The sequence below is a fragment of the Astyanax mexicanus genome, chromosome 23 (assembly GCF_023375975.1).
Source record: "Astyanax mexicanus isolate ESR-SI-001 chromosome 23, AstMex3_surface, whole genome shotgun sequence".
Lineage (NCBI taxonomy): Eukaryota > Metazoa > Chordata > Actinopteri > Characiformes > Acestrorhamphidae > Astyanax > Astyanax mexicanus.
In genome coordinates, this window is record NC_064430.1 from 6711820 (window position 1) to 6737928 (window position 26109).

The following is a 26109-nucleotide window of genomic DNA, read 5'->3' on the forward strand; positions in this document are numbered from 1 at the left end:
TTATCTGTAAACAGAGGCCCCTTTCCCGCTTCCAGCTCCCCCCTGCATATACAATACCAGTCATTGTGTTAAAAAACTTTACATGGTCAATCTGACAGACTCTGACCTCTTTCTTTCTTTTTTCCTCCTTTTTTCAACTCTGACCAACCTTCTGTATGTGGAGTATTGGTTGGCGATATGGCTCTAAAATAAGATCACGATATTACTGGGAATTTTTGGGATACCAATATTCCTGCCGATATAAAAAAAAAATATATATATATATATCTTTATTTCGTTATTTAATTTATTGTCTACATTGTACAAGGGACACATATGGAATTAGTAACCAGTAAAAAAAAAAAAAAAAAAAAAGAATTGGGTTGAGCTGGAGCTTTACAGCATGAAGGAAAAGCAGCACCTATTGTTCAGCTCCTCCAGGAACTCCTTCAAGACGCTGAGAAAACAAATAAAAATGCAAGTGGAAAACGACACTTTTTAATTACTAAATAATTCCAAATGACAATCATAAAAAGGTAGAAAACACATTGAAAGAGAAGAGATGTATCCAAACCTTTCACTGGTACATTCAGTAGAAACCTGAAAAAAAACCCTGTAAACTTTTTGCAAACAAGTTTCTTTTTTGCATAACATAAAAATAAAAATCCCCAAAATATTGCATGCAGAATATTTAGTCAGGGCTCCAGATTAACATCATCCCACCGTCCCAGGGATGATATAAAAATAGCATGCAAAACTGAATTAAAACTGTTTTGGGTGCTTTCAGGACAAAGAAATTTGTGTGGTTGAACCGGTTATCAGCAGTTTATTAGGAGATCGCCTGCAGGTTGAAACAGAAGAGTTTTCCTAATGCTTAGCACAGAGTCCCACCTTTTTAAAGTAGAGCCAATCAGCTTTGCTGGTAATGCAGCATGAGTAGTAGGGTCAATGTGGTGCTACTGGAAGTAATTTTTGTTGGTGAATCGACATGTCAGTCAACTGTGGAACTTCAAAAGTGGCAATAGTAATCTGGGAAATTGCACCACTCACTGCCTGAATATCACTAATTTTCACATTTCTAAAATCACAATGTTAGTTACAATATACTGTATATGATGTGACGCCTCTAATCCCTAATTTACTGTATTTACAGTACTTAATTTTTTTTTGAGAGAGCTTGTATAAAATCACTATACTGAGATATAGCATTATAACTTTGTATGTAACCTTTAAACATTAATTAGGGTTAAAATGTTTTGCGGCTCTTATATCGAGAATATTATGAAAAAAGAAAAAACATCACAAATCAAAATATGATTAATCATACGTTCCTACTATTTTTATCTCCATCGTTGACGGGAGGCGAGAGGAAGCGGATAGCCTGCGTTCTCTTGTGTATTATACTGAATGCTCAGTAAGAGGGCCTCAGACCCTTTGTTGAAAAGTGTAAGCAAGCTCCAGAAGGAGTTTGCGATAAGAAGATAGGGACCACAGGGTCACGTGAATTTGCTGACAGAAAGGCACAGACGCAGCACTTCCTCTAGCTAACGGAAAACAAATAAGCCTGCATTGCGTAGCAGCTTGGCATTGGGAATGTGTATGGGGTTCATGTCATGGAGCTGAACTTTGAGCTTTGGCCTCCTTCACACTTTAAAGCAGCATGACCAGATGAAAGACTCCTAATCTCTGCCTGTGTCTTCTTTTTTGTCTTGTCAGCTGGCCGGATGTGTAATCCTGGGTGTGTCTCTTTGGCTCCGCCATGACCAGAAGACCAGCAGTCTGTTGGACCTGAAGTATGAAGATGCATCAGCACCCAACACCTTCTACATCAGTAAGCGTTCTGATATTCTCACAGTAAACAGTTTCTGCTGGATGTAGGTCTGTCACAATAATAACCTTATCAGTTTATCACTTTATTATTTTAGCGATCGTACAATATATATATATATATATATATGGAAATAACTATAATAATTTAGCTGACTTCAGTATTGCTATTGCATTTACTTAATAAAAAAAAAAAAAAACTTAATAAAGGAATAAACCAGTATGTCAACTATGATTTAAAAGCATTGGTTTAAAAGTGGATTTAAAATTAATTTAAAGTTCTCTTTAATAAAGTATGCTGTTGTGTTATTAGTAGGGATGCACCAATATGAGATTCTGGGCTGATGCTGATATTTGATATTACAGGCATATAAACAGCTCTGGAAAAAATTAAGAGACTACCTCAATTTCTGAATTAGTTTCTCTCATTTTGCTATCTATAGGTTTATGTTTGAGTAAAATGAACATTGTTGTTTTATTCTATAAACTACAGACAACATTTCTCCCACATTCCAAATAAAAAAATTGACTTTTAGAGCATTTATTTGAAGAAAATGAGAAATAGCGGAAATAACACATAATATGCAGACCTTCCAGACCTCAAATAATGCAAAGAAAACAAGTTCATATTTATACATTTTTAAGAGTTCAGAAATCCATATTTGATGTCTTACACACTGCTTTTGGATAACTTTATGCCTTTACTCCTGGTGCAAAAATTCAAGCAGTTCAGCTTGGTTTGATGGCTTGTGATCATCCATCTTCCTCTTGATTATATTCCAGAGGTTTTCAATTTGGTAAAATCAAAGAAACTCATCATTTTAGTGCTTTCTTATTTTTTTCTAGAGCTGTATGTCTTGCTGATATAGTTGCTATACATATTTATAACTTGCAGAGAGACTACACCTCCGGTATAACTTCAAAAACAAATTTTTTGTATTTGTCTCACATTTTAGCTTTGTAAAGCTGTCTGCAAACTAAAAATATATAAAAATAATTCCCTGCCCTAATATTCGGACTTCCCCCCGTCCTCTCGTTCTCTGGATTTTCCATGGTCTTCCTTTCAACCAGATTTGTTATTGTTACTGGTCCTGGAGATGGGTGTAATATCAACAATTTATAGTTTATAGTAACATAGTTTATTACTTTTCGTTGAACTCTTTCTGCAGTTTGCAGAAACTTTGACTTAACCCAGGATTTTTGCTCCCTTTTTACATTTCCAAGCCAGATGAAGATGATCAGACTTCTATTGACCTGCAAAAATCAACTCAAAAATAAAAAAAAACAAGGTGCTGCAAAAAAGATGCTCTGAGCAAAACCATGAGGCAGAAGTTCCCAGCCTTGTGTAACTTGTGGCCTAAATGAAAATTGTCTGCTTGACTAATGAGTATAACCGAATCGCTTTAGATTCCTTCTATTTTAGTTTATAAATAAGGGTTACTCTACAGTTACAGTAGATACAGAATCACCAGCACTGTAATCTGTTCCACCCATACTGCTGCATAACATGCCAGTATGTACGCAAAGGGAGTCTTTTTTTCTTCTTCTATTATTTAATGGCCTGCATTAACTTGTGGTAATTGGTCCAAAATAGTGTTTTTACACAGCAAGTAAAGCCAATCATAGTTTAGTTGATCTGCACTTAAAGCACCTCTTGTGGTTGGACCTAATCTTGTTCATTTTGTCTTTAGGACCATTTTGGTTTTGGTAAAAGATCTTTATATTCACTTTTACTACCGTTTTTCACGGACTATAAGGCGCACTTATTGCGCACAATGAATGCCTGGTTTCTGGTCTATTTTTATGCATAGGGCGAACTGGAATTTTTAAGGCGCATTTTAAGCGGCAATAGTAAGAAACAAGGGTATCGCAATGTTTTCCTTCTAATTCAGCAGGTCTTGCTGTTGGGGGTGCCTAAGTAAACAGACAAATTGTTGCTTTTTTAACACAATAAACATGCAGACTACAGTCCAAAATTACTCTCCTTTGAATGGCGAAAGAGCTAGTGTTTCTGTTAGCGTCTAATGCTAATACTGCTCCAGCCTTAGGGCTGGAGAAACTTCACTAAAATTCACCCTTACAGCGCGGTACTTTAGTGAAGTGACTTTACTGCTCCTAATACCTGACTGGTAGAATTCATACATAAGGTGCACTGGATTATAAGATGCACTGCTGATTTTTGGGGAAAATTAAAATATTTTTTATTGCTTATTTGACCTGGTTTGCTTTGGAGCACCTTTTATTTTGTAAGATTATTCTCAAGCTTGAACATCGAGTGATCATTTGCTTATAAGCTTTTATTCACACCTTTTGATATAGTGCCAAACATGCTCATGTTCAGGCAAAGCGCAGAGCAGGGGATGATCTGGCATTGACATTACAGAACGCCCACATTACATTACCCAACCTCTGCTGAATTTACTCTTTCACTTGCAGTTTACTTCCCTCTTTTTAAGAAAGAATTATTTTTTTAATATGTCTCCGATGGGGAAAGACTTATTATAAATCAAATTACACAGAATTTTTCCACTAGCTTGCACAATATGGTGGATATGGAGCTTTTTTTCCCCCACTTACTCAACACTATTCAATGTCATGTTCATTAGTAACTACACTTGACATTTTCTGGCCTTCATTTCCTCTCAGTTTCTCAGTGATCATTGTACTGTTACTCAGAGTTTAACATGTTGAAACAAGCATCATTGTCATGTGAACAGTTGATGTTGACATTTTTTGAGATAAGGCTAAGCAGTGAAAATGTTGGCAAGGTTATATATTTCCAAGCATATCCTTTTTTTCTTGGATATACTGTTTAGTGTCTTTACACACTTCTACTCAGTGATAAAACTGTTGCTTCGGGACTGCAATTGAAAAAAACTGGAGGACCAGTGAGTTTTTTTATTTTTTTTTTATTTTTTGGCATTCACGGTCACACAACATCACGTTCAGTAGCTCCTCCATTTCCACTCACTGTTGTATGTACATGGATCTTTGTGGAAACGTTTGCCCAAAGTGTAAATCTGGTGCGCAGCAGTGGACAAATAGCTGTTTTACTAAACATGAGGTGATGAAACTCAGAAATGTGTGTCTGGAGGGGACTAAAATTACCGGAGGACCACAGAGTTCAACGAAAAACAGTAGATAATTCAGCCTGTAATTTTCTCAGAGGGCGTCTGAGAAAAAAACATCATACATGGTCGTTCTGGATGGGAATAAAATCACAGAGGACCCCCATATAAAAGAGAAAATTACTCCAGGACCCCCTGAGAAACTAATCCTGTCCGGATAGGTGTTGTGACTGATCTTGTTTTGTAATGGCAACTGCGCCACAGGTTCCACAGCAGCATGCTGACTCTCCTTTGCTTTTAGCACAATCCGCAAGCTGATTGGCACTTTTTGTGAAAAGGGTGGGACTTAACCCTTAAACTGATTCCATGATTAGCATTGCGAGAACCCCCATTCATACTGCAGTAACAGATCTTTCTCCTCATTAATACCATATCTGGTACAACACAGGTCTTACACACTCAAACAACATCGCTTTCCTTTGTCTACCAGTGGATCTAAGCAGCCGTGACAGTCCACCTGTGAGTCAAATATCCAGGCCTCTGATCTGTAAAACTGTCTTGTAGCACCCCGGTAAGCTCCCTGCTGGATAATGGTTGTTTATTCAGGAGCATCTTAACAGCAGGAAGGAACAACTGGCCAAAAATCCAAGTCAACAAAACAAGCTGTGTGCTGCACAGTTCCCATGAGAAGAGTGCTGACGCTCATTTAAACTAATCAGACCACCAATTAAATGAACTCTAAAGCATCTCCAAAGGTATTTGCCTTATTTCCTACAACTAGAGACAAGGATTTTTGGCTGTTTTTTTGACTCGGACCATTAGATGCCATTAGAAAACACATTTTGGCCAAAGGTTGAATACAGAATAGCATATGTTTTCATTTATTTTACCACTTTTTATCGTTTAATAAATTAAATAGCTTAAATATAGTTGTTCTTACCACAATTTAAAAAAAAATGTTAAACACTATGCATTTTTAATATCCCAGCAGATATGCCCACCTCAGTACAGCTATTCTAAACATGAATGTACCTCAGCTGTGCTTTTCTAAACTTAAATTACACAAGCAGTGCTTTTCTAGTCACACGCTTAGCTACGTCAGCTCTCAGCAATGCAATTCAGTCTCACATTTACCACATTTATCTAATCAAAGTTTTACCTCAGTAATGCTACTCAAGTCACTTGTGACAAAACAATTACAGTGAAAAGGGCAGCCTGATTCGAAAGCTAAGTTAGCTCAGGTATCTTAGCTAACGTAACTATAAAAGGCCTGTACAGTTTGTACCTTTTCAGTTGGATTGAACCAATGACCTTCCTGTCTCAAGACAGTTACTTCTTTAAGCTGTAAATCACGACTGCACTACCAAAAATCAAATACATTTTCAGCAGAGTAAAATAGGGGTGTTCGATATTGCCCTAAAATAATATCATGATATTTAATTGTATTTTCTTGGTAAAGATACTCTTGGCGATATGACAAGACACTGATTAAAAAAATAAAATAAAATAAAAAAATACACCATGATATGATTTGGTGCACCCCTAACTGAAATATATTAATAAAATAAAAGAATTTTATCAGATTTGTACAGAAGTAAATGATCCAGAATATGACTCTATTCAAATAATAATGGACTCCAAATATCTCCCTATATCCAAGATTCAAGTAAAATAAATGATAGACATAATGACAGATATATTCTGTCTCTAGTAGGTATATAATGAGAAATGAGAACAGTGTGATTTTTTTTGTTGTTTAAAACAGCTAAAAAAAAGTAGTACCCTGATGTTTTATAGATAATTAGGGGTGAGTGATATGGCACAATATTTCAGGGTATAATATCGTTTGCGATATAAAAAAAAAAATGTCGCAGATATCGGAAATGTTACAGTACAGTACAATTCGATATGGCACACCCCCAATATAAAAGTATGAAAAAAAAAAATCGTATTGATTCGATTCAACTATAATGAAGTGGGCTCTACTTTGGCTAACTTAAATCAGAATCAGTTCTCGCACTGGAGCTACTGAATCGAAATCCTTTTGCCATTTTTGAACTCAAGCTTCAAAAATTGAAGACCAAGTGTGAGTGATTTGCTTGCAGTGGAGATTTTTAGAAAAGGGAGTAGAGATCTATTTCCACTCCCTCCTGCTAGAATTTGTGGCGCTCCCTTCCACTCCCACCAAAAATCCCACCTGCAGTCCCACATTCTTTACAAATAAATCACTTTCTTCTGAAGCAAGATAGCAATCAGACAACATTTATTTTATTGCTTATCAGACAAAAATTAGAAAAAGTAAGCATTTATTAACATATAAACACCTCTATGCAAAATATTGCTGACTGAGGGGTGTGCCATATCGTATCGTACGCAATAATATCGGCAATATTTTTGAAAATCGCGAATGATATTATACACTAAAATATTGTTCTATATCACTGACCCCTAATTATCACATCAGGGTTCTACTTTTTTTTTGCTGTTTTTAGCAAAAGAAAAATTCACACTGTTCTCATTTCCCATTATATATCTACTAGAGACAGATTATATCTGTCCAGTATCATTTATCTTACTTTAATCCTGGATATATGGAGATATTTGAAGTGTTATTATCATTATCATGGCATTCTGGATCATTGATTCTGTTACAAATCTGATAAAATTCTTGTATTTTTTAATATGTCAGGGGTGTGCCATATCATATTTTATGCAATAATTTATTTTATTTATTTTTTTATTTTTTTTGCAGTAGTGTATTCTTGAAATAATATATATTTTTTAAATCCCATGTTTTGTCATATCGGCAAGATTATCGGTATCGCGAAAATACCATGAAATATCGTGATATTTTAGGGCCATATCGCCCACTTCTAGTCCTGTATTAAGAAAATCTTTTTTTTTCTTTTTTTTTTTTTTATAAATTATCTTAAACTGTTCTCTATTTTAGTACTCCACTTTTTAGTACAGTCTATCATACAACGTCTTGCCATTTCTGAGAACAAGAGACATAGAAATAGTCTAACAGGCTATTCTAATCTTTCCTATTTTCTCTTTTTTTTTTTTTTTTTCTTTTTTTTTAAGTTTTGTTCAGAGAACTTGACTGTGTTTTTTTTTCGCTTGGCTGCAGAAACACCATTGCTCTGAGTGTTTATTTATTTCCAAGGCTGTTCCTAAAATTCCTGCTCACATCAGCATGTTCACAGCCACACCCTGTTTAGCACTGGAGAACTGAACACTGGAGAACTGAAGTCTTTAAATGTCTTTCTCAAGCTTTTTCATTCACTTTCAGTCCCTCCCGCACCCTCCTACACCCTCCCACACACACACTCCCCCCTCCCTCCTTCCCTTTTTTCCCTCTTGCTTGCTAAATCTTGGTGGAATCTTGGCGAAGTTTTCCAGCATGATTACATTTCCTGCCGTGTGGAAAACTTGTGCCTCGCGCTCGTCCAGACTTGAAACCGAGTCTTGTAAAGTTTAGCCGTGTAGCTGCAGCACAGAGTGTTAGTGGTGATGGGAAATGAACCCAGGGAGTTAAGAGACTGGACGACAGAGAGCCTGTGTGTGTTTGTGTGTGTCCGTGTGTGTGTCCTTGCTCTTTCCATTGCCGCTGCTTGTTTACTGGGAATAAAAAGGCTTGGTTGAAAGCTGAACCCCTCTATTTTCAGCTACTTGAATCATCTCCATTGTGTGAGTTTGGGGGAGTTTTTTTTTTTCAGGTCTGTTTGCTGAAAGGAGGGGTGTTGGGATTTGAGGAAGAGGGACTTCTCTGAGGCTTCGGAAAATGTAAAATTCCATTTGAATCATTCACGGTATTTCCTGAACATTTATGGCTGGTCAGGGATTTGAGTAACTGTGTGTGTGTATATATGTGCCTGTGTTACCATGTGCGGGATACCACAGGATTTCCTAGTTTTATTGCTGGAAATGGAGGCCAGCATACGTTTTTAGATCGGAAAAATTAAAGCGTATAAGCTTTAGTCAAGTAATTTTATTGTTAATACTGCATATGTACAGGACTTACAGAGAATTGAAATTACGTTACCCTCCTTCCCAAACTAATTACAGCAAGTACAGAATATAAGATATATAATATAAAAGAATGGGAGACACTATATGTACGATACAAGGACACAAAATATACATACGTAAGACAATAGTGCAATAGTGATGGGGGGTGATTTAAGATGCAATAACAGTACAAGTTTAAACACAACCCGTATAAACAGTAGTGCAAATATGATATAATAGCTTAAGGCTGGTAAAGTGAATTAGTGCATAAAGTTCTTAAAGTTCACAGTTTTATGGCGAGTTAAAGTGAGTAATGCAGTGCGAGTATAGCAGTAGTGCAGGTATGGGGTGTGTAGTGCATGTCAGTTTTAAAAAAGTTCCATTGCTGTGTATTCTAGTACAGTTTTAGTACTTTAGGTGATTTCTTAAACACAGAAGTAGCAGATTTTACACATTTATAACGTACAGAGAGACTAAACACCTCTGTTTTAACTTTAGAAACAAACCTAACATTTATTTTTCTTACATTTTAGGTTTCAACAACTGTGTTCAAACAATAAAATGAGTCTCCTGAGAGATATGGTTTCACATTTATTTAGATATCTAGTCCTCACACAGACTAAACACTGCTCTAAACACTTTTTTTAAATTAGAATGTTAATTTAAACAATAGTTCTATTGAAACTAATAAAAAATAATACTATAAAATGAGCTTAAATCAATGGATATCATACAAGTATCAAGTACTGTGGCCAGTGTCAGCCAATTGTAGTAGCTTGTATGTGCAGCATGCCTTGGTCCATTTCTGGCATACAATAAATGTCAGCAAGTATCTGTTTAATATGTTGCTCAAATCCTGGCATTGGCTCAATGGCAGTTCACAACAGTGACTGTAAACTGTACCCACTAGCGTATTAGCTTACAGTGCTAGTTGTGGGGGGCGTGGCATATTATACATAGGCTTTCAATACAATGGAACTACAGGGGCTGGACAATAAAACTGAAACACCTATAATTTTAGTGTGGGAGGATTCATGGCTAAATTGGAGCAGCCTGGTGGCCAATCTTCATTAATTGCATATTGCACCAGTAAGAGCAGAGTGTGAAGGTTCTATTGCAATGCACACAACATTATGGGTGAAATACCAGAGTTCAAAAGAGGACAAATTGTTGGTGCACGTCTTGCCGGCGCATCTGTGACCAAGACAGCAAGTCTTTTGTGATGTATCAAGAGCCACGGTATCGTCAGCAGGGTAGTGTCAGCATACCACCAAGAAGGACTATCCCCATCCAACAGGATTAACTGTGGACGCTGTAAGAGGAAGCTGTCTGAAAGGGATGTTCATTAGCTCAGCTGTTCAATATTAGCATTAATAAACTTTAAATTGAAGATTTTATCCAATATGAATACATATGCAGACCTGATTTAATCAGCCCACTGATGTATTCGGGCATATTATATACGTATACATCTCTCTGTGTGTATGGATGACCTTTAGAAAGAGGAAAAATAACATGGAATCATGAGCATAGGTCATGTGATCTGTGTAGAAATGTTAACAGAATTGCAAGCATTTGCCACCAGCTCTCAGAGAAGCGCTGAGGTCGCAGTCCAGCCATAACCCCAATATCTGCAGAGTAGTTTAGCAGGGCCTTGACCTGCTGACCTGGAGCATTCAGGGTGGGGTCACTGCGACACACTGGCCATTGTGGAGCCCTGCGGGTGGCCGTGCTGATGTCTGGGAACAGCTGAAGGTCTCACAGGGGCTCCACACGCAGCAGGGCCTGTTGACACTGACTAATGCAAGCAAGCAAATGCAGAATTTGAATAGAGTTCAGCAACAAAATTCAAACGCAACAAAATTACCAAACGATGAACTAAAAGTCGCAACTGTTGCAGTGTTCTGTGTGTTTTGCGTTTGTGACATGAAGTGATTGCAAATTTTAAGATTTTGCCACAATGCATCAGATTTGACCCTGTGCTCGTCCTTGTGAGGAATTTAGTAATGCATTTAATCATAGTAATGTGAAACTGATGGATAAACTGCTTTTATTGGACATGCCATATTTCTTTGTAACCATGACAGACATTTATTATGTAATTAAATTTATTTGTAAGGCAGGAATAGTGACATGCATTTTAAAACAGTGATTTCTCTGTGTGAGGCTATCTTTCTCCATCATTTTTAAATATATATATATAATTATCACATCAGACTCCTACTTTTTTGTTGATTTCAGCAAAAGAAAAAAAATCACTATATATATATATATATATATATATATATATATATATATCTCATTTAGGGGTGTGCATATCTTATCATATGTAATAATAAAATAACATTTTCATTTTGTTGCAGTAGTGTATTCTCAAAATATATTTTTTTAAATCAGTGTTTTTTGTTTTTTTTTTAATATGCAAGGCCAATTACCCAATCCCCATTCCCCCTTCTTAACCCCTTCATTGCAATGCCTTCAACACTAAAGTGCGAGTCTTCTCGTATACATGCGAAACCAGACTCCGCCTCTTTTCAGACTGCCGCTGATGCAGTATTACTAGGTAGCCAACACAAGCTCGATGGGAAGTGGCGTATACTCAGCTCTGATATATCGGCTAACAGATGCCTGTGTTGACCAACATAGATCATTGCTAAGTGCTGTCTCGGACTCCGGCTGCTGATGCCAAGAAGCATGATCTGATTTGAATCAGCTATAGCCCTATAAGCTATAAACAGAATTCAGTGTTTGGGATTCAGGCTGCATTTCATTTTGTCATCATGCATTTTTGATTTTCACCTTTTTTACTCTTTATGCTTCATTAAATAGACAATGTTAGTATGCCAACAGCGCAAAAATAAAGATCTTTTTGGTTGTGAGGTGACCAGGCTTCCAGTTAAATTCCAATTACACCCATTTCACAAGGCAAATGTCTGGTAGTTTTGCAACTTTAGACACTTTCAGGCTCTTCTGGCCATGGGTGGAGGCAGCCAGAGTGCATTCAGATGCTTAATACTGGAGTCATAGATCTTAATGCAGACCTTCATTACTGCCATTCTCAGAGAGTCATTCTCACTGCAGAGAAACAGGCCTGCACCCAACCACTGAACACACCCATCCTCTCTCATTATGGCCTGTAATGTGAGATAATCCTCGTAAGTTAGGCCTATCAAATAAAGAGAATTGGATGGACTCCAAAGCAGAAGAACAGCAGCCAGAAGAACAACAATAAAAGTGTAGCTTCTGGTGCACAAGCAAACCAGACGAGGATTTTCTCTCTAATGAACCAGCTCACCTTTTATTTCACCATTATAACCAGATTGCACAAATGAATGATCTTCACAACCACAACTGGAACACACCCTTACTGTAAACCATGCAGTGAGCAAAAAAATAACAACGCAGTCACATGACCTCAGCAATATTTTAACTGAATAAAACCACAGCATGTGCAGCAGAAGCATCACAGTGTGCACTTCTACTGAATTACACTGAATTACGTCCCTGGACAGGTATTATATACTGTTGCTTTGCTTTTGGAAATTTGACACAGTAAATAAATGCACACGCTGAACCACAAACCTAATAAAAGCGTACAGTATCTGCTGCATACTCAATAAAGTGCAAATATATACTTTCTGGGCACCCCTAGTTGTACTATATTAAAGTATTTAAAGACATCCATTATATTTCATACAATATAACATATTATATTCAAATAAATATTTATATAATATTTATATTATATAACAGTGTATTGAGAGCTGAATATGGCCACATTGTCCAGTCCTTTCACTGTTTGCACTGTATTTAATTATGTTAACCACACTAAGCGCTAGCTCTTTCACAGATCAGAGGTGAGTATTATCAGCCTGTAGCCTGCTGCTAACCCCGGCTAGCACACCTGGAGCAGTATTAGCATTTTCTGCTAACAGCGCCAAGAGCTAGAACTTCCACTGTTTCACTGCTGTAGTCTTTAGTCGCGTTTAACATGCTAAACAAGCTACTTGGGACGAACAGCTAACTAATATTGTCCTGGCTTACCAGAACACTTTTTACAGGCTTTCTCAGTAGCGGCCAGCACTAGCGGTTAGCTGCTAATGCTAATGCTGCTGCACCTAGCTTTAGTGGAAATCTGGAAATCTAAGCTTACTGTAATTAAATAGAAGTGATTTGCTGACCCAAATAAACGGTTTTCAGGAGAGAAATCTGTGTAGAACATTCAGCACTCGTTTGACTTTGAAATAATCAAAAAATAAAAACATGGCGACACCCCTGTTCCTTACTATTTTCACATAATGCGCCTTATAATTTGGTGCGCCTTATAGTGCAAAATATATAAATGAAAGTCAGTGTTGTGAAGTATTGATATTTAGTTTTACAATACTGTTTTTTTTTTTTATCAATTTAGATGTAAATATTAATGCCAGACAGTGGTTCATTGAGTGTTTAAAGCCCGCCCACTAGATAGCAGTTTCCTACTCTGTGTTTAGATTCCATCAACTGTTCTGATTGGATAAAAAGTGCATTAAACTTTTTTTTTTACATAAATTTCATAGAATAACTACAATATACCACCTTGCTTACAGCACTGCAGTATATTGCAATTGCAACCACTGTATCATGCCAATACATAGTCCAATATAAAGTGTAGTAGGATACGATTTTGTCCTAAACTTACATTTATAACTAAATTTAACTGTTTGTTTAAGTGGTTCTCATATAAATACCACTAGAAGACTTTAACTGGTACAGTAGAACAGTCGGACACGTTTGTTGCACTAGAAGAACATGGCTAGTTGGTGTCAGGAGTGCTGATATAAGCCAGATGAGCTAACAGATGGTCCTCTGCAATGGTCTGAAATGGTCATGCACAGCAAAGTCCAGCCTACTGGTTCTATGGAGGGGGTGGGTGTGTGAGAGGACTTGCCTGACGATGGCAGGAGCAGCTGCTGGGAAGTCGTTTGAAGTTGGAACAGGTGTCGAGTCTGCACACTCGTTTTTCTCCACTGCTTCAGCAGAAGGTATCCTGAACTGATTAACCCCTTAAGCCAAGCCTACACTGAACGATATACAACTCCTGAAAAACAAATAAGAGACCTCTTAAAAATTTTGAGTTTCTTTGATTTTACCAAATTAAAAAATTCTGGAATATAATCAAATGGAAGATGGATGATCACAAGCCATCAAACCAAACTGAACTGCTTGAATTGTTGAGTGGCATAAGGTTATCCAAAAGCAGCGTGTAAGACTGGTGGAGGAGAACATGATGCCAAGATGAATGAAAACTGTGATTTTAAAAACCAGGGTTATTCCACCAAATATTGATTTCTGAAATCTTAAGCGTTATGAATTTGAACTTGTTTTCTTTGTCTGAAAGCTCTGCATCTTTTTTGTTAATTTAATAATTTCTCATTTTCTGCAAATAAATGCTCTAAATGACAATATTTTTATTTGGAATTTGGGAGAAATGTTGTCTGTAGTTTACAGAATAAAACAACGATGTTCATTTTACTCAAACATAAACCTATAAATAGCAAAATCAGAGAAACTGATTCAGAAACTGAGCTGAATTTGACAAAAAGTAAACTGTTTGCATCTCCAAAAGTGCTCAAACACAACATATTAAATATTTACTCACTAAATATGAGTAATTTCCACATTTAAACAAAAAATCTGGGCATAAAAACTGCGTTTTTACTGCATGTTCATCCGTTTCTTTAACTTTAAAATGATGAAGGTCTGGCAGAAATAATCATTAACTAATAAACTAATTAGAAAAATAATCAGATTAGTTGACTTCTCCACCAAAATAATGTTCTTTTGTGATAACTTAACCTAAGACCCTCTTAGGTCCCAACAAATAAAATAAAAAATCTGGTAAAAAAAAAAAAAAAAAAAAAACTTTAACTGCGGCTGCTTATGTACTTTTTATTTTGTGGTGGGTAAATGTGGTCTATGAGCAACATATCCTTGTTTGTGTGGATAGTAGTGTTTGTTAACTCTGTTGTGTTGCCGTGCTAAGAGCTACTCACGTTTCTTGGACTAAGTGACACACTTAAAGGGGGTATCAAGTCAATGTTCTGTTACTAACTACTCGACTAAGCAGTGCACTTTTAAGGGAGGTATCTGGTTAGTGAGGATAACCATTTTTGTTTTCTTTTCTTACGGAGGTGTGTTAGTGTCATATGTTCTGCAAATATGATTGGCAGAGATTGCGAATAAGAAGAAAGCTGCACTAGACAAACTAAAACAATGCTGCAAATCAGCTCTGTTGTTCTACCTAGCAAATGAACAAGGAAATAACCCTGTGAATGAGCCTCAAAGAGATGCTGTAAATCTTAATTCTGTATAATATGTTATTGTGGCTCTCAGGGTTGGGTAGGTATTAGAGAAATATCCCTATTATTGCTTACTATGACTCAAAATCTTCCAATAGCCACTCAATGTTTCCATCTCTATTCACGAAAAGGGCATTGTGTTGATGTCCTCATACATTTTGTTTATATACAAATGAGGTGCAATTTAAATCAAGTTGGTGCATCACTGTTTTTCAGTGTGTTAATTATTCTTTAACTACTTTTTAAAATGTAGTAGTGAGAAATTGAAGTATAGATGCTAAATTAAAATATAAAAAAAGTTAACTTGCTTTATTTAGCCTTTATTTACCACCACATTGGGCATCATAGCATGTAATAAAAGTGTTTAATGAGATTTTACAGGAAGCGGAGCTCTCAGCCTGGGTGGGCCCTCTGGTAGGTGGGCTTAGGCTGTGCCGAGGTGGTTATAGCTGTTTGGTTTTCCATCTTAAACCCTCTCTGGCGCTGCCTAATCTCTCTCTGCTGCAGTTCAGGCTGCACAGTGTAGAATTTATTGTTTGTTAATTGTTGTTATGATGATATTGCTCTGGGCCAGACAGTAAAACACTGCAGCCCCCACTGTAATAATATTGTGGTCCTTAAACCATAGTAGGATATTACTATTATTATATGAGTTATTTGTCATATATTGCGATATATTGTAAATGCTTGATTTAATTTAGATCCAATTATTCTTTCAAAAGAAATGTCAGTTTTTTTCATTCGTTATTTTTTACAGAAATGATAACAATATTTAGAGCAATTACTTCATGCCTTTATGTGAATGATTGAAGAAATGTATTTGGTCCAAAAATGGATATAACATACATGCACTAATATTAATAATCACACCAAATAATATTGATATATGAGCCTCCACAATTTGAAGAACAAAATATATATATGTTATACTCAACTTTAAGTTTTAGTTACTGTATGTTGTAGCATTTAATATATACAGCATATTTACAGTTTATATATATATATATATATATATATATATATATATATATATATATATATCACATATATAAATCACATCTGAAACATTTTTTTTATGTCATGGATGTGTATTGGCACAAATATATTACAATATACTCTGATACTCAAAGCAGTCATGTTTTAGGGAAACTCTTATACTATAAAAATACACAATCATATTGATCAAATTTGAATAAAATAAAAGTTTTTTATTTTTTCTTACCCAATCAGAACAGTGGTTTCTAATGACAGAATGTGACACTGCTATCTAGTGGGCGGGGTTTAAACACAACATAAATTAAACCACTTCTGACACCAATCTTTACATGCAAACTAATAATTAAAAATCAATACTTTGTTTTTAAAACTAAAAAACAAATTTTACCAGTCAAAAGTTTGGACACACCTTCTCATTCAATGTTTTTCTTTTATTTCTTTCTTTAATGTATTGTTTACATTGTAGCTTATCTAAAAACTATTAATGGACACACATGGAATTACGTAGTAATCCCCCGATCTAAACCTGATTAATAGAGGTGTGCCAAAAAATCGATTCACATAAGAATCTTGATTCTCATTTACTACGATTCAGAATCGATTTAAAATGTCCCAAAATCGATTCTGAGGGGCGGGTTTTAGACTGATTTTGGGCTGGGTATTTTTGTTGGACCTGGCAACCCTGGGGATAGGGCTTGTCCCTTCAAACGGAGATCTTCCAGACACACACAGAGCGTAGGTGTTTGAGAATCACCGGTAAGATGGCAGAACAAGCACTATATTACCTTAGATTAACGTGTAGTTTCAATGTTTTATGGCAGAATGCTTCATAACAAGCATAAAAAAGATCGCTAGTAGTTAGTTTCAGTAACTGTTAGCTAGCTAACTAGCTAACTTTCCAGTTCCACCTTAAATAACGCTACAGGTGGCAGCGGGCTGCAGCATTTAAGGCGGAACGGAAAAATAACAATAAGCTAATCAGAGCTAATTTCAGCTCCTCATCACAGAGGAATTAAGGAATGGACAATATGAATTAATTTCTCCACCTCCTGCCCCCTTTCTGAAGAAATACAACGACCTTAAAGTTAACTAGTTAATCAGCAGCTGCTCCTGAACTTTAGCGCTTCACTGCTATCATCACATCAGCCCAGCAGCGTCACCTACACACCACCGCTAGTAGCCTGGTAATAAAGCAGTGTTATTTATTATTTATTTATTGTTCATTAACGTCATTGTGATATCCCAGTGATTTCTCTGTCACTGAGGACCCACATTCCTGCACATTTTATTGTTTTTGTAACACATTACTTGCTCCAGGACCAGTGTATATTATGGAGGGTTTTTTTTCAATAAGATTCATAAGCCAGAAGCAGAAATTTTTATAATTCAAATCGTTTTGAATCAAAAATCGATTTTGAATCGAATCGTGGCCCCCAAAATCCGAATCGAATCGTGAGATAGTAAACGATTCCCACCCCTACTGATTAACTGATATGGTGATTTGAGGTGATTTAATTGGGATGAGCTGGAGCTTCACAGCGTGAAGGAAAGAAAAGCAGCAACTATTGTTCAGCACCTCCAGGAACTCCTTCCTTCAAGATGCTGAGAAAACTATTCCAGTTGACTCTCCCTTAAGAAGATACTGAGATTAAAATACCAAGAGTGTGCAGATCTGTCCTCAAAGATAAATGTGATTTCTAAAGTATAAAACATTTTTAAATTACTAAATAATTCAGCATGTGTTCCTGTATAGCTTTAATATAGTCTTTAGCATTAATTTTGCAATTAAAAAAATCATAAAAAGAAATAAAACACATTGAAATTAGAGTGTTTCAACTGGTACTGTTTGTTTTAATAAATGGTACCTGTGGCAGGGTGTGCATGCTTCAGCTCAGAGCAGCAGAGGAAGGAAGGCAGTTGCATATTAAATAATTTATAAAGGCAGAGCGAGATTTACTGTGAGGCACAGACAGTACGTTAACAATGACACACACACACACACACAGAAATAGCGGCAGCTTTCCAGCAGGTGTGTTATGACTACATTCTGTTCCATTGTTTTCCCAGGATTTAGATTTTATTTATCCATTGTGCCCACAGGGCAGAGATTTTGCAGTAAGGGGAACACGCCTTGTTGTGTGTGTGTGTGTGTGTGTGTGTCGTAAGTGTGTGTATGTTGTGTGTGTGTGGTTAGGCTTGGCTGGAGAATGCAGTGGGCAGAGTGCTGGAGGAATCGAGTTGGGTTGGGGGTGACTCAATTATCCCTAATGGGAGGAGAGTAATATATCCATAGAAACCAAATTACTTGAGTGGTTCTGCTTTGTTAATGCCTCGGCCCAGCACAGGCAAGAACCTCCTGCTGGAGACAGAATTCATTTTTCAGACTAATGGCGACTTCAAGCATTAGGCAGGAATTTTTTCCTGCATTCGTTTGGTTTACTGTGCACACCATCGATTTCAAGCACGGCCGGTGGTATTACCTCATCTCCATTCATAACTAAATGCATGTGGTGGTTTAAAAACAACAGAGAAGCTAAATCTTAAATCTTAGAACAGTTTTAGAATGTGGAAATCAAAAAATGCATTTCTGTAAAACTCTAAAACTCTTTAGTTTGTATTAGTAATTGGCACAAAATTGGAATGCACCCACTAACTTTGCAACGTATTGCCAACTTTGTGCCGTTTTTGCCATTCTGAGCTTCATTTTCTATTTAGCTACTCAAATATCTGATCCTGTTTTCTTTTTTTGCCCGACGTTTTTGTCATTTTTAGATTTGCTGTTAGTTTTGGTTACCTGTTCGTGTTTGATTTACCTGTAGCTCTGTTCTCTGGTTTGTGTACAGCCTTCTTATATCTTATTATTTCCATACATACAATTATGCCTACAGATATGTAAATGGTTATAGGTGTGTTCTGATTTGACAACTTTTATGGAGATGCAGATTTCATTTTCCAGCAGGACTTGGCACACTACCCACAATGCCAAAAGTACCAATTAGTGTAATCTGGTATTAATAATATTAATATAATCTTATGTATCTGAGATACTGACTTTTGGGATTTCAATTATCAGCAATAAAATAAATAAATGCTGGAAATAGATCACTCTATATATAATAGGTTTCACATTTTGAACTGAATTACTGAAATAAAGTAACTTTTCAATAGTATATATTGGTGATGGGGTATATGTAGTATGAGGGAAAAAAAACATACTAAAGCATCTATATCAGTATGATCATATGCAGTACCCTGTAATTTGATTGCTTGCTATTTGATAAGGTACTGAAGTTCAGAGCATGCAGGCTGGAGGTGTAGTCCAGTGAGTGTAAATGTGCAATGTGCAGAGTACAGCCCATACTCTTGCAGTGTGAAGGGATATAATATATATATATATATATATATATATATATATATATATATATATATATATATATATATATATATATATATATATATATATATATATATTGTGGTAGGCCCCTGGGGTAGGGGGGCGTGACCACTGTGACCAGGAAGGAGGAAGCTCACAGAGAACTCAAAGCATACCTTTATTCGGCTTTTAACTGCCCTCCACCACACCCAAAACAACTCAAAACATAATGCTCAGCCCAATGGGGCTCTAGAGTCTGTAGAATTACTTTTAGTTTAGTTTTTAAGGTTTTAAGGTCCGTGCAGCCTCAGCCCTCTGCTCCCCAGTGTAAGTTCCCCCAAATGATGGCTGAGGCTGAGTATATATGCCTGTCTCAACTGGCGGCTCAATCAGCCCTCATGCGGGCCAGCTGAGACAGGCATGGCTTTGCGCTCTGGCGTGGGGCGGACCCACAACTCCCCCGCCTCCTCACGCCACTATATATATATATATATATTTGTGTGTGTGTTTGTGTGTGTGTGTGTGTGTGTGTGTGTGTGTATATATGTGTATGTGTATAAAGACACAAGGCTGTGATCACACCATAGCTCAAATGATTGCCACATGAATGTTTGTTTGCTGTGGTTGTGGATGTGGTTGCTCTGGTCTCACTGGGTTTATAGGCATCATTGGTAAATTATGGTAATCTAACAAGAAAAGCTCAGTGGTTGGTAAAGTAAAGGTGGACTACAGCCCTTTAAAGTCTGACTTTTATAAATGTTTATTAAAATAAAGGTTTAAATGCCTAAAATGACAAATTTATAGTATCTGCCGATACAAAGTCCCGGTCCGATACTTTTGCATTTTTTGATATCTGTTTAATTATTTTTAAAACAGCAGTATCAAAACATACCAGTTGTCTGCCAAAAACAGAACAAAAATGTCTTAAATCAAATATGAAGCAGAATTCTTTATCAGAAGCTGACAAAAAACACTAAATAAAATAATGTAAACATACAGGTAAAAAGCCCAGTGATTTCACCAGGGGAAGTCAGCTCCTATACAGCATTAGCTCTATTATTTGCATTTACATTTGTTTTATCATTGTACTCTTCCTTACTGCCACTCTCCTGAATTGCTGCAGTGTATTGGAGGATTTGTGCTGAGTACTTATTGTTTTAAGGTCATATCGCCACCTGAGAAACAATATTACAATATTTCGTGGTATTTTCATGATAATGATACGAGATGAGAAAACATTAAATTAAAAAATATATATATATATATTTCAAGAATACACTACTGCAACAAAATGAAAATTACATTTTATCATTGCATTTGATATGATATGGCACATCCCTAACTGAGATATTAAAAAATACAAAAAAATATATTAGATTTGTAACAGAAGTCAATGATCCAGAATGTCATGATACTACTAATAATAGTGAACTCCATATATCTCCATATATCCAGGATTAAAGTCAAATAAATGATACTGGACAGATATAATCTTTCTCTAGTAGATATATAATGTGAATTGAGAACAGTGTACATTTTTCTTTTGTTAAAAACAGTAAAAAAAAAAAAAAAAAAAAAAAAAAAAAGTAGTAGCCTGATGTGATAATGGGTATCGGATCATTTCAGAAAATCATGTGAACAACCCTGAATTCAGATCAGATTCAGAAGTGATCAAGTTACTGACTTCCCTGTTATTTAGTGTAAACTGGCATGAGTAAACTGTACTGTATTATTTAGTTTTTACACTAAAAATGGCTGCTACTTTTACACTAAAAGTTACGCAGTCTAATAAGAAATAATAGATGCAAAGAAAAATATTTAAGTTAAAGTATTATTCACCAAAAACCAGCAGGATCGATTCATTTTCACATATTTCACTTCACAGTTCTGTATATTGCATGTCTGTCTGATGGAACAGCTCCTGGGCACTGTGTCTTGGAAACTAAGCAGACTAAGTGTGAACATAACAAATGTAACCCAGGGTGAGTCAGATATGTTCCAGCAGTGGAGCTTACGCACTTGTGAGGTCAGAAACAGTGAGGCAGATTTTAGTCACTGCACCATGTGAGATTGCAGCTCTTTACTTCTTAAACTAGTGAAATATAGAAAACTTTTTACTTAAAATCCAGTTTATTTGTGAAGAATGTAAACTATATGTTGCTCTGTTCTACTTTGAGCACTTAGAAATTGTATTCTGTCCTGTTTGTTCGGTTTAAGAACTTTTAGCTGCAGTTTTATCTTCAGTTTTCATCTTCAGAATTGTATTATGCACCAGAATTATCTATAAAGAGATTTAATAGATCCTGACTAACTTTAGCTCTAAGATGATATATGTATATAGGTATATTAGGCCTGGACAATAATTCGATATCGGTAATTATCGCGATAAGAAATGTTTCAATAACGGTGATATCAGTTTTGTGGTATATCGATATGTATTAGAATCACGGACAGGCGTTTTTTACTGGCATCAGCTCGCCCCAGAGCTCAACACATTCAGCCCCCGTAGCTGGGCTACGTCAGTGCGTGATGACGTAACCACACAGGCACGTAGCCAAATAGGCTAGGCAAGGCTAGGTTAAAATGGCTAGGCTCGGGTCCGCTTCGCTACTCAGCACATATGTCTCGCGCTGGAGCCAAACAGAGCCGGGACGAGTGGATCCAAGGCTAAGGTAGACTCGATTCGGTCGGCCGCGGGTCCGCTCGCTCGGCCGCGGGTCCTCGAGGCCGGCCGCGGGTCCGCTCCCTTGCCGCTTTGCTGCAAATTGTGCCGGAGAGTGCAGCCGACCAGCAGCGGTAATGTTAATACATCTAATCTGTTCCACCACTTCAAGCAACTCCACTACATACAATATTTTTCTTATACTGACTGAAGCACTTTTATAGCTTATGTTGTAACTAAGTTATTCATAGTTGATAGAGCCTGTAGGTTTGTTTATTTGACGCGAAAATCTTGTTGCTTTTATGTATATAAAGGCTTCTTGTATTCTATATTCTAGTTGAAACACGTTTTAATCTGTTAAATTTGTTCACAAAGAATAAGAAGCTCTGCCTCTGTTGTAATTTAAAGTTATTTTTATTGGTAATAGTTATATAGGCTTATGTTTGACAGGGATGTCATGTTATTATTTTGCTATATGCAAATAATATTGAGCATTCATTTATTTTGACTACTTTTATTTCTAAAGTATTAAAGTTTTTGTGAAAGGAGGTTTCAAAGTCTTAAATTAAATTTTCAGACAGTAGTAGGTACAGATTTCCATTAGATAGATAGATAGATAGATAGATAGATAGATAGATAGATAGATAGATAGATAGATAGATAGATAGAGAGAGATAGAGAGAGAGAGATAGAGAGAGAGAGATAGAGAGAGAGAGATAGAGAGAGAGATAGAGAGAGAGAGAGAGAGAGAGATAGAGAGAGAGAGATAGAGAGAGAGAGATAGAGAGAGAGAGAGAGAGAGATAGAGAGAGAGAGATAGAGAGAGATAGAGAGAGAGAGATAGAGAGAGAGAGATAGAGAGAGAGAGATAGAGAGAGAGAGATAGAGAGAGAGAGATAGAGAGAGAGAGATAGAGAGAGAGAGATAGAGAGGGGTGCATATAATGAGGGTATCTGATGCCAGCAATACAAAAAGTGCAAATACACAGTTATATAATAATTTAAATTTGCAGTGCTGCAGGGATTGCAGGGCTTCTTAGCAGTTTTCTGAGGCCTTCAAAGTATTTATATCAATATCGAAATTATATCGTATCGACCGAAATTTAAGGAATATATCGTGATATAAATTTTGGCCATATCGTCCAGCACTAAGGTATATGTAGAGAGGTTTTTAGTAGAAGTTTTTTTGGACAATAAATCATCCCAGAATTTTATTATTGTCATTTTTGAACAATAATTTAAGAACATTTTTAGGGTTTTGTGCCAATAATATAAGATTTGTATAATAGCATAATAATGCAGCAAATACGTTTTTGAATAATTAAGAATTTTCAAAGTTTGAAATTGGGATGTAACTTTTTTAAAAATCCTGAAAAAAATGCAAAACATGAATGAAAAATAGATTACAGCTCTTCATAAACTAGTGAAATATAGAATACTTTTACTTAGAATACAGTTTATTTGTGAAGAATGTAAACTATATGTTGCTCTGATCTACTTTGGGCACTCAGAAATGTGTTCTTTATTTGTGGATTTGGAGTTTAATAATTGTATTTTATCTTGTTGGTTTGGTTTAAACACTTTAAGCTGTAGTTTTACCTTCAGTTTTCAGCTTCAGAATTTTATTATGCACCAGAATTATATATATAAAGAGATTTGGTAGATCCTGACGAACTTTAGCTCTAAGCTGACAGAAGTTATATTCTCTTTTTATACACTTGTTTTGTCCCAGAATATATTGAGACAAACTATATTATTGTAATTTTAAAACAAGAGTTTTTTTTTAGTAAAAAGATTCTTTTTTAGTAACTTTTTTATGGTTTTGTGCCACTTAAATAATAATTATATATTATCATAATAATGCAGCAAATACTTTTTTAAATAATTAAGAATTGACAGAGTTTGAACTTGGGATGTAACTTTTTTACAAACCCTGAAAAAATGAATAAAAACATGAATAAAAAAGTAAAACTACTCTTTAAACAAGTCAAGATCCTGTCTTACTCATATTAATGGCATATAAAAATATTGTGACGGGCCTACACAAAGAAGCATCAGATTTGTTCCTAAAATTAGCAAAAAATCATTCAGTGAAACTTCCTTAAATCAGCAAGTTCTTTTCTAACACTTCTCATGTTTTCAAACCTCTATTTTTATTTTCTTTTTTTTCCGGAACTAAAAGAGCTTCTTCTTTTTCATCACTTAATCTCTTAAATAATCGCTTATTTATTCAATTTTTAGTCATAATGCAGAAACTGTACGGTAACAGTAACAATTTAAGCTGTTTTAGCAAACAATCTTGTGGAGTCCCACAAGGCTCTATTCTGGGGCCTATAAAATTGATATAAATTCCAAGAGTCCAAGGGGTTAAATAATTATTTTAAGGACCCTTATTTATTACAGTGTATGAAAAGGTACTTTAGCTGATACTTTTGCTACATCCAGTTGAGGCATTATGACATTAAAGCAGCAATATCTTACATTTTATCTTATGTGGTTTAAGGATACTGTACTGTATTATATATTTCAGGAAATACAGGAAGTTAAGTTGAACTAAAGGTCAAGAGATGACGTTAAAAGGCAGGTTGATTTATAATAATACAAAGCAACCATGTCATATAAAAACTTCATAATGACTTTTTTTAATATTTGTTTACAAATATATGTAATATGTCAACAATTAGAAAAAAGAAAAAGACCCATGTTTCTCAGGCAGATTTAAGCAATGCTGTGACAACTGCACAAATTTATGCAATACGGGAAAGCCTGAACAGGAAGGAACGACGTGAATCACACTTGTTTCTGGTCATTTCCTCTGTCAGAGTTGGTGGTTTGAGTCATTTTACTTCATCCATCGCTCTTCTATGCATTGTGTAGGTCTGTATGTGTAGTATGAGGAAGCCTGTTGGGTGTAGCATTGATGGAGATTAGTGCTAAAAATAAAAAGTGCACTTAAGACACAACAACAGATTACTTTGTTTTAAGCCCTATCCAGATGGGTTTAGTTTCTCAGGGGGTCCCGGGGTAATTTTCTCTTTTATAGGGGGTCCTCTGTGATTTTATTCCTGTCCAAAACAACCATGTTTGTGTTTTTTTTTTAGACATTCTCTGAGAAAATTACAGGCTAAATTAACTACTGTTTTTCACTAAACACTGGTCCTCCGGTAATTTTAGTTACGTCCGGACGCACATCACTGAGTTTAGTCTCCTCACGTTAAATAAAATAGCTTTTGGTGCACAAGCACGCACCGTAATTAAACTTTGGGTGCACGTTTCCACGGAGATCCGTGTAAACACAACAGCGAGTGGAAATGGAGGAGCTACTGAACGCGATGTCACGTAATCGAGAGCCAAAAAAACTCACTGATCCTCCTGTTTTTAGATAGATAGATACTTTATTGATCCCCGAGGGGAAATTCTTGAAAGGAGGAGTGGCCCGTACGGGGAACGAACCCGCGACCTTGGCGTTATCAGCACCAATGGCAGTCTAGATAAAAGAGATTTAGCGTGAAATATTTTTCACAGACGTCCCCCTGAGAAACAAATCCCATCCGTATAGCGCTTTTTATCATCAATTAAAGGTGCCATCTTTACATGACCTTCTTCCATTGCTGCATAAAGTTCAATCTTTATGATCCCTATCAGATTGAAGCCATTTTTGCTGGTTATCCTCACAGATAATTGCTTTTCTTAAGGCTTTACAGCTGTTTAGTCCCACTCCCTTTATATCTCTTCATATTGTGTGAGTGAGAAAGCTCTTACTTTCACTATTAAACATATCCCTCACTACCAGTGTTCAATCTTCTTAGATGTTTTCTTTGCATTATTAATGCATGTCTATTATTTGATTCCT

At 36.1% G+C, this 26109-nt stretch overlaps 1 protein-coding gene and 1 long non-coding RNA gene across 2 annotated transcripts in view; both read left to right on the forward strand.

Annotated features, from left to right (window-relative positions):
• The window catches only part of cd81a (CD81 molecule a), a 64176-nt gene that overhangs the window by 15087 nt on the left and 22980 nt on the right, over positions 1-26109 (forward strand). The window contains exon 2 of the mRNA XM_022667088.2: positions 1696-1810. Within this exon, the coding sequence (XP_022522809.1) occupies positions 1696-1810 (115 nt within the window). The remainder of the gene's footprint in view (positions 1-1695; positions 1811-26109) is intronic.
• LOC125787165 (uncharacterized) lies at positions 20069-25605 on the forward strand. The gene is made up of 2 exons (XR_007429107.1): positions 20069-21936; positions 23410-25605. It is a non-coding gene; the product is annotated as an uncharacterized LOC125787165 (long non-coding RNA).